This window comes from Anoplopoma fimbria, chromosome 18 (genome assembly GCF_027596085.1).
Source record: "Anoplopoma fimbria isolate UVic2021 breed Golden Eagle Sablefish chromosome 18, Afim_UVic_2022, whole genome shotgun sequence".
NCBI classification, from domain to species: domain Eukaryota; kingdom Metazoa; phylum Chordata; class Actinopteri; order Perciformes; family Anoplopomatidae; genus Anoplopoma; species Anoplopoma fimbria.
In genome coordinates this window covers 23293985-23308045 of record NC_072466.1, presented here as the reverse complement: position 1 = coordinate 23308045, position 14061 = coordinate 23293985, and the positions used below count along the sequence as shown (strand labels likewise).

The 14061-nt window shown below is 41.8% G+C and overlaps 1 protein-coding gene across 5 annotated transcripts in view; it reads right to left on the bottom strand.

The window, feature by feature from the left end:
- fynb (FYN proto-oncogene, Src family tyrosine kinase b) overlaps positions 1-14061 on the bottom strand; it is a 61566-nt gene that overhangs the window by 12473 nt on the left and 35032 nt on the right. For all 5 annotated transcript variants that reach the window (XM_054619138.1, XM_054619134.1, XM_054619137.1 and 2 more), the window contains 5 exons: positions 12743-12999; positions 7319-7415; positions 3265-3363; positions 2593-2696; positions 2253-2402 (listed from right to left, as the gene is read on the bottom strand). In XM_054619138.1, the coding sequence (XP_054475113.1) occupies positions 2253-2402; positions 2593-2696; positions 3265-3363; positions 7319-7415; positions 12743-12989 (697 nt within the window). In that variant the 5' untranslated portion in view covers positions 12990-12999. The remainder of the gene's footprint in view (positions 1-2252; positions 2403-2592; positions 2697-3264; positions 3364-7318; positions 7416-12742; positions 13000-14061) is intronic.

Genomic DNA, 14061 nt, shown 5'->3' with positions numbered 1-14061 from the left:
AAGAATCTGTCAGAGAAAATGCAATTACCATTTTGTTTTAATTATCGTATATAACATTGGTCAAATCTACGTTTTTGGGATAGCAATTTTGACATGCAAATGTTCTATTTCGACTTCCTATCTCATAAATTAGACAAAGTAAGTCATTATTATGAGATAGTAAGACATCATTTTGACTCGATTTTTAGTTCTTTAAATTTAGTATCTATGATTTTGACTTAGTATGAGCATTTTTATTTTTTAATCATGTCTACTTTTTCATCTATTTGCAAGGCTGCTTTATTTCCTATGAATTCATCGTTCTATTTGTAAGAGGATGAACGGGCTATTTATTCTTTCAAATATTACATAATCTCGATTTATCAAGGCCTTCCCATCATTTCCGTTGCATCTGAAAAATAGCCACAGTACATGACGCCAGGTATGCTCTTTAAAGACATGGAAACAGAGGAAAGCAGAAAGCAATGAAAGCACACGGCTTGAAAAGAGTCAAGGTTATTTGCGAAGGCGTGTCGTCGGCTCTGTACGTCATCCAGGACAAAGATGAATATATGGTGAGGATGTAGACGGACAGTTAATGCGCTATGACACAAACACACAGAAAATCCATGGTGTTGATTTTAGGGCGTAAACATGGATACGTCAATGTGCCAATCAGAGCGTGACTGGGAAAAATATCTGTTTCTCAGTGAGGGTGACGCAGAAGATTATAGCGGTGAAACGGAACAAGACGACAAATGAGGACACAGGAACACATCATCGTTACTCCCTAGAACATAGAGTAAGAGAAGCAAATGAGAACAGAGCGAACAAAGAGGAAAAACAGAAAACACATGTTTAACTAAGATAAAATCACTGATCCTGTAAATCTGATTATCAAATATATGTGTGTCAGCGGCACAGATGTTGAGCTAAACACACACATCTGGATAACGTGATGCAAACTGTAACGCACTCAGACTCCTCGTCTCCATTTGCTCAAGAGGAGTGCTAAATAAGTGCCTTTTCACGATGACATCATGTTTCTCGCTACTCAGTTGTGCTGCATTGAAAAATGAAAGCGAATCTATATAAATAAATGAAGATTCACGTAAGGTAACAAATGGAACGAATTTGACTTATAGTAGGTTTCCATTTCTGTCTCCTTGCACCTCGCGGTAAGAGCCACCTTTTATTCCTGTATGTTAAAAAAATGTGCTGGCAGACCAGATGCAATTACAGTGTAACAGTGTCTGCTTAATGCATTCTGGATCAATTCAAGGAAATGGACACTGAGCGCAGGAGAAGACTTTGACGTTGCTATTTGGGCTCATGCAAATGGGGCCGCTGTGTTAACGCTCTGTCTCCTTCGTAACGTGTCTCTCTATGGCAACATCTGTCTGTTTCCCTTGTTAATGGAAAGTGGGCGATGCCATGCTTCATGGGCCTGACCACTGAGGGGCAGACTTGGTGGTTTTACAGGCTAATGTACATACCATATCCCTCAGTACTGTAGGTTATAAGCTGCCCTAGGCAATACCTTTATTTTAATCACAAGTAAAGATGTTTTAAGGCTTTGTGTCAGCGCTGCTGTTTATAAACTTTGCAGACATGATGTCTGTATCTTTACTACTGTGTATTTACTCGTTGCTTTATGTCTGTATTTGTTGTAGTTTTTCTCTACTTCTGTCCGGAATAAAAATCAACCGAAAGAATCCTATAATTTACCAGAATACATCCTAAAAATGACAAGGATATGTCCTAAAGCGAACAAGAATAAATAAAGTGGAATACTTCCTTAATGAACCAGAATATATCCTAGAAAAATAACAAGGATACGTACTAAAGTGAATGACAATACACAACAGGAATACTTCCAATAATTTACCAGAAATAAATCTTAAAATTAACCATAGAAAAATCCTAAAAATAACAGGTTACATTCGAAAATTATCAGAATAAATCATAACATATACTGGGAATATATCCCACTTACGTCTACAAACAAAAACAGTAGTATTGTACTATAGTACTATTGTGCACTTTACTCTATGCTGCTGTAAGCCTGCAAATTTCCCCGCTGCGGGACTAATAAAGGATTATCTTATCTTATCTTATCTTATCTTATCTTATCTTATCTTATCTTATCTTATCTTATCTTATCTAGTAGTAATGCTAAATTGGAAGTTCTAAAATCAACCAAAACACATTCTTAGATTCCCATCTAGATATAAAAACAGTCTAAATGTCATTTAAAGCGCTGTGTTTTATACCTGAGTAGTGCTGGACCAGCTGCTGCAGCGTGTCAAACTGAGCCCTGGTGGTGATGTAGTAGCCGCCACTGTCCAGCTTCCGGATCTTATAATGCTTGACATGGTCACCTTTCACATCGTCCCAGTCCCGTATGGACAAGGAGAAGGCACCTGGGAGGGGGGGCACACAGTACAGGGTTGGAGTCTCTTAATACCAAGCACTAGTCTATGGTGTAAATCAGCAAAAATCCAATCAAAGAATAATCTAACAAGATTTAGAATCTGACCAAGAATTCAGCGCTCACGCAAATCTGTCATGGAATAAACACACATCAGCCTGTGTAACTCTGAGTGGTTTTACCCTTTGTGGTTTCACTCTCCCGGATGAGGTAGGTTCCTCGAGGGTTACCGGTGGACTGCAGCTGTCTCTCCGCATCCTTGCGGCCCAGTTTACCAAAGTACCAGCTGCAAGAACAGAAGAGGACATGTTAACTCAATTCTGCATAGTACCAGTCACTTGTTGTCAATGAGGTCAATAGTATTTTGACCCTACACACGACTTAATTGTGTGCAAGAATTTTGTTGAGGTTTTTGTGAAAAATCATTATGTGCAAAAGAAAGTTGCTCAACTCTGTGCAGATGCTCTCTACTTCCCAATAATAAATGCCCAATAGTTATTCTAATAGTCCTTTTGGCTTGGTTTACAACTATTAGGAAGATTGAAATACTGTTATGTCCTCATCATCATCATACATTAGAGTAAAGTCTGCACATGTGGGGCAGTCAGTCTGCAGGCCCTGCGTTTAATCTCCAGCTACTTCAGAGCACATTCTAGATGAAAGTCACTAGTCCTGGACCAGTGTACTGAGGGAGCAGAAGCACACACACACACACACACACACACACACACACACACACACACACACACACACACACACACACACACACACACACACACACACACACACACACACACACACACACACACACACACACACACACACACACACACACACACACACACACTACTTACTCCTCGGCCTGGATGGAGTCCACTGGAGCCACGTAATTACTGGGAATGTAGCCACTGCCACCGGTGGTGAGCGATCGAGCATCCCACCAGTCCCCTTCGCTGAAAGAGAGAGAGAGAGAGAGAGGGGGATTGGGAGAAAGGGGGAATAAAAAGAGAAAGACAGAAGAATCACATTAATACACTTGAGTTCATATGAGCAGGCATGATCTCTGTGCCATTGAACACATCAGAGCACAGCTTTAGTCCGACCTGCTCCCTATTTAATGCTGCTCCATGTGGAAAACATAAAGGATCAAGTGAGTCTGTAGGGAGGAAAGTGGAGGGAGACATGTGGCAGTAGAAGGCCTTGCAGCCACCCGTACTAAAAAATACATAAACACGTTTTAACACTGTACATGCTAAGATGAATCAAGATGGATCGGTCAAGAGGAATATAAGTTGTTGAAAGAATACTTAAAATTATGATTTGTTTTCATTCAATCATTGTCACGTCAGTGTTTATTGAAGACAAAAAACTAAAACTAATCTAAAAAATAAGGATTGAAAAGGAAAATCATATTTACTGTATAAACCATATCTATATATATATATATCTATCTATATCTATATATATATATCTGTATCTATATCTATATATATATATATATATATCTGTATCTATATCTATATCTATATCTATATATAGATATAGATACAGATATATATATATATATAGATATATATATATAGATATAGATACAGATATATATATATATATATATGTTTATCTTAGAAGCAGACAGGTAGTATGATGCACTGTATCTGACAGGTGGCTGTGGCTCAGTGGAGAGCAGGGTTGTCCTCCAATCAGAGGATCGGCGGTTCGATCCCCGGCTCTGGCAGTCCATGTCAATGTGTCCACTTAACCCCAAGTTGCTCCCGAAGGCTGTGCGAGTGTTCTAACCCTATACAAGTCCTTTCACCATATCCTCCTGTTTTAGTAAAATTTGCTAAAAACTAAAGAGGCCCGATGTTTTCGAAAATTACTGAAACAAAGAAGCTATATCATTTTTAAAATGAATATCTTCAATGGCAACTTTGGGGTCTGAGTGCCTCAGACAGGGTAGGGAAATGTGACAGTATCGGGAGAAATGCATTAATGGTTTTGATCTTTTCATGGGATTTGTTGACAAGTAAAACAAATATAGATAATAAATAGTATCCCTGAAGTAAAGTTGAAGTGGATAAGGCAGTAGACAAGATGAGTGTGGAGTTTTTCTATCCATTTATGTTTCATCACAGTCTTACAAACGCTCTCCTCCCATATTTATCCGTGCTTTACGCCACCCTTTCCTTTCCTATCTTCTTTTCTCTTCATTCCTCCACCCTCTTCTTCACATACATCAGTATCTGGCTGTCTTAAGGGACAGATAACAGTAGTGGTTTACCATCATTACAGATGCTTTCACACAAATGCACAATGAACATCCCTCCCCTCCATCCCGTGCTTTGACAATGTCTCTCTGGCACACGGTGCTCGTTTCCATCCCATCCATTACGCACCAAAAGGGGATGTGAGAGGGATGCTAAAGACGGAGAAAGAGACAGGGTTAGGAGAGAGCGCCTTCATTTGTGCTGAATAAAGCCATGACGGGGGGGGTTGGATTGCCTGGGGACGACATCCCAGCTAGAGACGGGCCCACTTCCTTTTGTTCAAGGAGGATCCTTCAGGAGGGAGGGAGGGGGAGGAGGGAGGAGGGCAGAGATGGAGTCCCAAATATCGGCCTTCTTCTTCTTATTTGGAGAAAAGTATGCAGGCGCAAGAGGGTGTTTTCTGTTTGGGCATGAGTGTTTGCGTGGAGCCATGGGGGAGACGTAAACAGAAGGGGGCGGGCCCCCAGTCTGTCCCGCTGCCTCTTTTTGTCCCAACAAACCTCCTTAAAGAAACCTCTGCTCTGCCACAAAAAAAAGCACAGAAAGCAACAAGAAGAGTAAACAAAGAGCCTCCCTCCTGTCTCCAGATCCTCTCTCCCCGCGGTGACTGCTGATGAGAGAATAATGAAACGCAGGGCCGCGTTGACTGAAACGAGTCGTACAGCACAGTGTTGTCTGTTCACAGGCTGCAGTTCAATCAGAACGACGGTACATGTTATTTATAGACGGCGTAGCGCTCGGTAAAAACAGGAGCCGTTTCCTGATAATGTCTGATGAAGTGTCCCAATAGACATTTACAGGGATAGAGAGCTGCTTCCTGGAGGATCGCTGGTTGCCCCCCCTCCCCCCGGCTGCTTGGGGCATCTGTCAATCACTTCCTGCAAAGCTCTGACAGGAGGTTTTTTTTTTTGTCCAGCAGGGGTCAGTGTGGCCGTCTGGAAGAAGCCCAGTCCAACATGTTGGAGGCTGGTTGAAGCAGTGAGGCGTGGGCGAGGATGAGTGAGGTGGAGAGGAAGAGATGGAGGAGGGGGTGAAGATGTCTAGCCCTTGCTGAGGAGGAGGAGAGAGGAGAGAGGAGAGGAAGAGGTGTCTTCCTGCTCGTGGCTGAGGCCCAGCGAGGGGCCCGAGGTGTGTGGTGGAATGTGGGAGACGCCGGCTGGGACAGGATGCTGACTGGGTGTGGTGAGGAGGAAGGCTGACCAAAGGCTGAGGTGATAAGGCAGCCGTGTGCAGTAGAGAGCTTTAATAACATTCATATTTTTGTATTTGAAACACTGTATTTTGGTGTGAAAGCACAGTCTGTTCTTGTGTAGAGTAAACATCAGTGAATGCATTAAAATAAACACTTGTGCTGCATTTAATTCACTAATAGTAAAACTACATGCATTGACACTTCATGTATTATTGTATATACATTATATACATTTCTATCTGTTGAATTGTATGCTCGACTCCCTACTGTTGATTATACAAGCAATAAATTGGAATTTAATTACAATTTATGGGTCGCTTCAACAGAGTTGCATTGCTAGGCAACAGCTTGGGTCCATGTTTACTTCCTGAGAGCTCATGTCATTCACTTACACTGCAAAAGGAAATAAACTGGGCCTCATTTGGAATGTTTACAACTGTGAAATGGTCTGTTGTTTGCATACCATTTGACATAGGTTGTTTTCTTTCCCCATAATTCCAATTTACATTTTATTTACAGGAAACTTCTTGGAAGTTTTTGATGGTCAAAATAATAACTGTTGCATTCCATCCTTCAAATTTTTTTCATTTCTCAACGTTGACACATTGAATCCAAAAATAATAAAATCAGTCTCAAAATTATCTATCTATCTATCTATCTATCTATCTATCTATCTATCTATCTATCTATCTATATATATATATATATATATATATATATATATATATAAATAAATAAATAAAGACACAGATAGATAGATAATGATAGTGGAAGTAGCTAATAGTAGCAAAGTAAAAATGTTAAATAAATAAATCAAATCAAATTAATAAATAAATAGATAAATAAATCTAGCGCCATCTAGCTCCTTTCTCATCTCTGTTTTGAATTGAACACGCGCAGTACGGATCAGACAATCAGCTTAATTCTGAAACAATAAAGTCACTTGCCCCCCCCACACCTCCTCACATGTCACTGCAGCGCTCCAGAAACCCAAACAAACAGAGAGACAGCTCCAGCAGCCTCATGCAGACGGAAACAAAACAAGTCTGCAAGCCGAGGCCACGGTGGTTAAAGAGCCAGCATCCATACACGCATGCTGTCCGACGGGAAAGAAAGATCAGCCAACTGTGGGTGTAGCAGGGCACTTTCTTCAAGGAACACCACACTCATCACTGCTGGCTGGAGTTCCTGCTCCGCCCGCTGTAAACCCTTAGTAAACTGTGTTTACTAAGGGTTTGTGTGCTAGAGCCACCACTTTGACCTCATTTGAAATGCTTTGCATTTTTTCATGTGTAAATGAAACATGTCGTCAATGTTTGTTGTAACAACTGATCATGATTTTTATAATTGTGCGAAGCAGATTTATTTTGGGCTATACTCCAGGTTATGAAACCAAAAACAACTTATTTTCCATGTACAAGCTGCCAATTTTATCCATAGCTGACTTACGTGCTGTTGATGATCTGGAACCTCTCTCCTTTCCTGAAGCTGAGGTCGTCCTCCGTCCGTGCCTCGTAGTCGTAAAGTGCCACGAACAGGGTGACTCCTGCAAGGGGGAAGGAAAGCACAGTGTCAGCGCTAGGCAGATTAGCAGGAGAGAATGAAGCTCAGAGTCACGTTTAACTGACACCGCACTGCCTAAGTAAATGAGGATCAATCACAGGTTTGCAATGCAAGTTGGTCTCCACCATATTGCTTGAATTACAATGACATTTAGAAATGTTTTTCATGGTCCCCAAAGGATAAATCCTAAAAACTTTAGTGACCCCCTAACTTTGTATCCATTGCCACCAGCATGTCTAATGTGTTAATCATCCAGTGAACATCTACTTGATGGATTGGCTTTGTTTGACCATTTTTGCCACTTTCCTAAATAGAAACACGACTCAGTGCATCAACCCTCCAAAGACACGGCAACAGGAGCAGGACTCTTGGAGATCAGGGGTCAGTGTGGTAATTAAGAACAGCTAGGAACACTTAAGTTGTTGTCAGACGACACATCGGCCTCCACACTAACTGTTAACATTGGTTGCATCGTTTTTTTTAGGTGCACCCAAAACTTTTCACTGTGCCTTTTGGCGCAGCAGTAATACATTACTACTGTTAGCTTTTCTGTCAGTCCCCTTACACATTTGTTATTTCTTAACACGTTATGTTGATGAATGTAAACCGGTATTAAAGTGCAGATAAATGGGTTTTTTGAGTCGGATGAGGACATCTCCGTCGAAGATGTTGGGTCAGAAGGGCCCCAGAAGTTGGAGGTCCAAGGGGCTATTGGCCCTGAACCACCCGCAGTAGAAATTAGCAGTAATGTTGCCTCTTGTGTTATCAAATGTACATCAGCATTTTTCTTAAAAAAAAGTGCTGTGATGAAAATGTTTAGTGGCATTTAATAGTTTTGGTTGCACGTGTCGCACACTAAAGTTAGTTTTAAGCAAGTGGAACAGCTTGGCTCTAATTATTTTGCCAGTACAGCTTTCCTGTGCTTGAACTGGCTCCGTAATAGCGGACCACTTTGCAGAATCATTCTCACAAAGTACCTGAGGTCACCTTCTTCTCCCCACTGAGTCTTATCCCCTCTCCCATATCTCCCTCCATTAATCCTCCTAATTTTGCCCTCATCTCAGCGAAGAATAGCTGCTCTCATTTGAATATCTCACAGCAGCACTTCTCTCACAGGAATGTCTCCCCGGCCTTACACTTCCTGCTTATTGCTCGATTGTGTCAAACCGTGACGAAAGGAATTAAGGCTGTTTGTAGGATGTGTTAACAGATCGCAGCGGGAGGTTAACAAATACAAATGAAGATGGGAGGTGGAGAAAAACTCACACTGTTAAACTGCCCTTTTAGGGGTGCCGGATAAAAAACATAAATAGAACAAATACTCCATGATTAGGAGACGGCAGAGAAACAACAGAAGAAAACATTTAGTAACGATATAAACTCTTCGGATCCCCGGGGAGGAACTTTAACCAGATAACACGGCTCGCATCTCAATACGGCTTCAATTGAGTTAACACAAAATGTAAAATTACACTCTGAAGAAATGAATCATTCATTCTCGCTTACTTTTAATTGGGGTTAAAGGGTTATATAGTCATTTGAGAGCTCCATCTGTAAATGGATTCACAGTCTAACCTCTGAATAAGACACTGGGCTCTTTGCCGGGTGACTCGTTGCGTGTTTCTCTAAATCCCTACAACAAAGTTTGGGAGGCATTGGAATGCCAGTCTGAAACAAACTGCGTGAACCGTCAGTAATGTGAATCAATCCAGGCAGGGAGAGCCAGAAACACTCAACGGTCTAGTGACAAACGCTGGGGTTTGGTGTTGCCTCGGTGCAGTTTTATTCCCATGAGGCAGGCTAAAAAACCTCGGTAGAAAAGAACAGTGACCTTAAAACCCTTTCTCGGTCATCCCATTATCTCATCGACAACAGACTCTACTGACATACAAACAACTCTACTGGCAGCATCACAGTGGCTAAAACAGAGTAGAATTTGATACAGAATTTCTTTACTTGTTTACCATATTTTATAGTTTATTTGCATATTTCAATTTTTTTTTAATTATGTCTTTATTATTGCACTGGGTTTGTTATTTACTGTACACACCAATTAATCACCTAGCCAAATTCCTTGTATGTGTAACTTATTTGGCAATAAACAGCTGCTGATTCTGATCCTGAAAAGTGTTTGCAGTGTTACTTTGGGTTTTTGCACAATTTCCAAAAAGCTGGGATCCACAACTGCAGTGTTTTCCAGCATAATTACATTCTATTTGTGGTGGTAAACTTTGTAGTGGGAATCTCGGTAAAACGTCAACATACACTCCATTATTACTATTTCCATACTGGTTTTTGTTGGAAAGTCAAACAGGTCATAACTCCCTCTCATATATCTATTTTATATTGCAGTGAAAACATCTCCTTCAAAAAATTGTGTGTATTCAAGTTTCTTGCAAAAACTGCACTCAAATTTGCCTTTCTCTAATGCAATTTTTTTGCTGCATAGAGCTCAAACACGTCAAAATGTAAATCAATGGCACCTCCGGTTAATGTTAGCTGTTGGCTCCGTTATTTAGCCAAGAAGGACTGTGTGCTGCCCACAGGATGCTAACAGCTAACGTTAACTAGCTCTCCTGTCGATTTCAACACAAATTTGTGCTTCACAATGTAGCATTATCAGGGAGAAAATGGGTTGTGTTACCCCAGATGTGTCGATGGTGAGTTTAGTGCTTCCCGAATACATTTACTATCGTCCCTAGAACAACGGGACACTGCTAGTCTTGAGCCCTGACAACACATACAATATCTGTGGTACTGTAGGAAAACAAACAAACTATTTTGTACTGATGTAATGGTACTCGTGACATTGTTCACTGCAGTTTCCTTTTTCTTATTCCAGGAATAAAGATGAGTTTGATTGTTACATTGGTATGTCCTACATCTAGCAGCAAAAGTGAACAGCGTTTAATTTGTCTTATCCTGTTAAGGCCTGATGCTGACGCCATGCTCGACTCTGAGCTCTGAAGCCCCGCCCCCGCTGTTGCACAAAGCGCTTGTTTATTTTTTTTTTTTTTTTTTTTTTAATTGAACGTGTCCCATGTTCAAACCGCGCCAGCAACACACCAACCAAGTGTGAAGTGAATCGGATGAAAGGTTCTTGAGATATGCAAAGGAAACGCCCACATGTACGCCAACAGACAAACGGACAGAAGGACAGAGATTCCTTGCTTTATAGTAAGATGTTGGCTACAATGTTATTATTACCAAACATTATTAAATTATCAAAATGTAATAAACAGGAATTCTCCTTTAAGAGGTTTGTGTCTCCATCACCATCGCTCACTGTCTAATTCTGTTTGGTCTTGCCTCATAACAGCACATGAATGTGGCGATCAGACAGCAGCACTCCCACAGTGTTTTGCTCAGGTCTGAGGCGACTGCAGCTATTAAGCCTTTTCATGCCTCTGAGTGTTTGACAAATGGAACTCGAACGGGCACCTCTTCAAAGTCCACTTAAACTCTCTTGATCACATTTTTTTTCATCAAGTCATTTCACTTCAGACGCTCTCACAGGACTGAGGCTTTCTGAGAAACCGTGTTGATATGAAGAGAGGGTGTGTGAGGCTCTCACTTTTAGGACCTCAGATAGAGAGGATCCTCTGCCAGTCATGTGGCAACAAACAGAGAGAAGGGAGGGCAGACAGAGTGTCTGATTTAAATGCAACAAGACCCTGAATGCATCAGCGCTGTGGTTCTTTTCACTGCTCAAATGTTCCATTAGGTCAGCAGAGGTGGGCGTTAGGTATAAACTGGTGTATTGATTCATCCCGGAGCCGTCTGCGGGGATCCCACTCAATTAGTTACATAAGGTCATAGGACCAGCTGCGAATTTCCATTTGGCAAACAGACATAAGCAAAAAAAAAACATGACAATAAAAACACTGTGCAATAATAGTTAAAATAGTTTTGTTTTTTTTCTGTCTGTAAATATTATATTTCAGTTATTGTGTTTTTCTACTGTTTTTATTGCTTATTTATAATACTTTTTTATTTTATTTTTTTATCTTGTCTTTCTTTACTATGTCTCTTGTGTGCACTTTAACTCTATGCTGCTGTAAGCCTGCAAATTTCCCCGCTGCGGGACTAATAAAGGATTATCTTATCTTATCTTATCAACTGATAAACGATAAGATTCCCCATGCCAACCGCAATTTGGGCTCCTCTGCAGTGGCGATGGAGGGGTGTGTTGATTGTGGCTGTCGGAGCAAACAAGCTATGGTAGCATGTGTTATAAACAGGGGTTGAGAGGGAAGGGCCGGCTTATGTCCACATTTTCTCCCCCACCAGGAGAAAATTAAAAAGCTAAAGCCCTCTCTGCTCCTCTGCCACTGAGTGGATTTGGATTATGTGGCGCGGAAAAAAATAATCCGCACTTTGAGGGAGAGGACTCCTGCTAGGTCGAGTGGAAACACAGAGTTCCTCTGCAGGGCCGGCCTGGGCCCAGTCCAATCATAAAGGATATCCTGAGTAGGAATATTCCCCTACATAAACAAGGATCCCGGGCGCACAAAGCCCTGGCGCTAACGCCAGCCGGACGTTCCTGACAGGGCCGGGCTGGGGTCGGCAGTTTGAGCTGCACGAGAGGCTGTGAGGTGAGGATTGTAAGGGTTTTGGTGTGCCGAAGGAAGTCCTTAACCGCACAAAGTAACCGTAAGAGTGTTGCAAACGGAGGTATGTGTGGTAGGTGTGTGTGTGGGTGCGTAGAATGCTGTAAGTGCGTGTGAATGCAGTCAAAATAAATTACCTCCACACTCCACTGCTGCAAATACTTTCCCTGTTCTGACAAAACAATAAAGAAGCCCTGAAGCACCCTTCAAATTAATTACTTCCTCTTCCTTTAATCTCTCTAAAATACCGATCGTCACCCCCCGGGCCTTTCGCTGTGTCCTTGAGATATCGAGTGGCTTGACCACTCCTCACTTTTGATTGGCGGTCATTTGCGGTGACCCCAGAGATTTGTTCTTTATTTTCACATCAATGCGTTCTCTATCAGTCAGACTCACATCTTCTTGTAGGTCAAGGGCACCTGAGGAGTTGTAAGAGGGGAACATTCTGCGAGTTCTGGGATTGGACCGGCGGCTGACGTCCAAACGTTTCTTCTGAGACAATTCTCTAAAACTTATTTTATTTCTTTTATTTTTCTTTAATTCTTCTCACAATTACATTGTCAAGTTTCATGTACAAAACAGAGTGCCACAACATGAGCACAAACACCGGTGTGAATGTGTGTTTTTTACACACAGGAGCATTTCTGATATTTTTTTATTTAAATAAGAAAAAATATCTATCTATCTAAAAATCACTCACCTGTCCCTCCACGGGTCCTCAGGGTTCCCGTGTGAGAGGAGGTGCTGACCCCCCCGAAGACGGTCATCCCCTGTGCGACGGGGGCGTGGAAGTTGTTGTAGTTGGGGATGGCGGTGACCCCGAAGCTGGGGTAGTGCTGCGGCGTGGGGTCGGCGCCATAGCGGTAGCCCGCTCCCTGGGAGATAGTGGCGTCTCGGTCGTCCGTGAGTTTGGTTGCTTCCTTATCCTTGCATTGCACACAGCCCATTATCTATAATCTGTGGACGACAAGAGGAGGAAAAAAAAAAGACACCGGTCGGGTTAAATTATGAGGGCCAAAGTTAGAAAAATCCAGCTAAGAGATGTTTAAAAGACAGTAAGTTGAGGCTGATTGGGTGATAGACACATTTGGATCACTTAACTGAATGTAGCAGTGGATGATTACACGTGATAATGGGGAGAAATTTAAACACAAACAGGCTAAAAGAGCCTTAATGCACGCAATGAATTTAACTTGTGTAGTATGAGCTGGACGGGTGGATCGATAAGATGAAAAAACATTCTGTCTGGCTGCGCTTGGCCGCTCAGCACGTTGAACTGAGCTGAACTCATCGCTGCGTTCAAGGTTCTCCTCTAACTCTGCTTTCTCTCCAGATTACATCCTTACGCAGATTGGCACTCTGGTCTTTGAGGCAGGGACATTGTGTTTATAGCCTGACACACACAGCTCGTGTCCCCAGATGACTCACACAAAAACACGTGTGTGTCTTTCTCGGTCGGTCGGGGGGAGATAATGGCTCCGGTGACACCAATGACGTGGCGCTGCCCCGTCAACATCACCCCTGTCCATCCTGATGGAGAGTGGTGGACGCTAAACATGTTGTGGTCTCAAACATGGTGGAGGCTATTGAGGCATTCAACTCTATTCTTAACCGTGCATTCTACCTAGAAATCCTCTCCCATAATCCTCCTTATGTAAAAGTTCTCTGGCATTGCACGTTAAGCTGCAAGTTCTGACTTTTTACTTTAAAAGATGGAATTCTAAGTTACAAAGACAGCTACAGCAACACACACTGAAAGGGAAAACCTTCCAGCTTCTTTTTGAGAATTAAGGAAAACAGCTCATTCAAAACATACGGATATTTCTTATACCCGAATAACTAAAAGACAATGTTCATGGGAGCTGAATTGTCGGCTAAGATGGGAAGTAAACAGCAGGAAAACGATAAAAGAAATCAATCAATATTTATAAAAATAAAATAAAACAACACTAAATATAGACATTGATCATGGTAAAACAGTAAAAAACTTTAATTAGAGCGAAATCAAATATGTCCTGC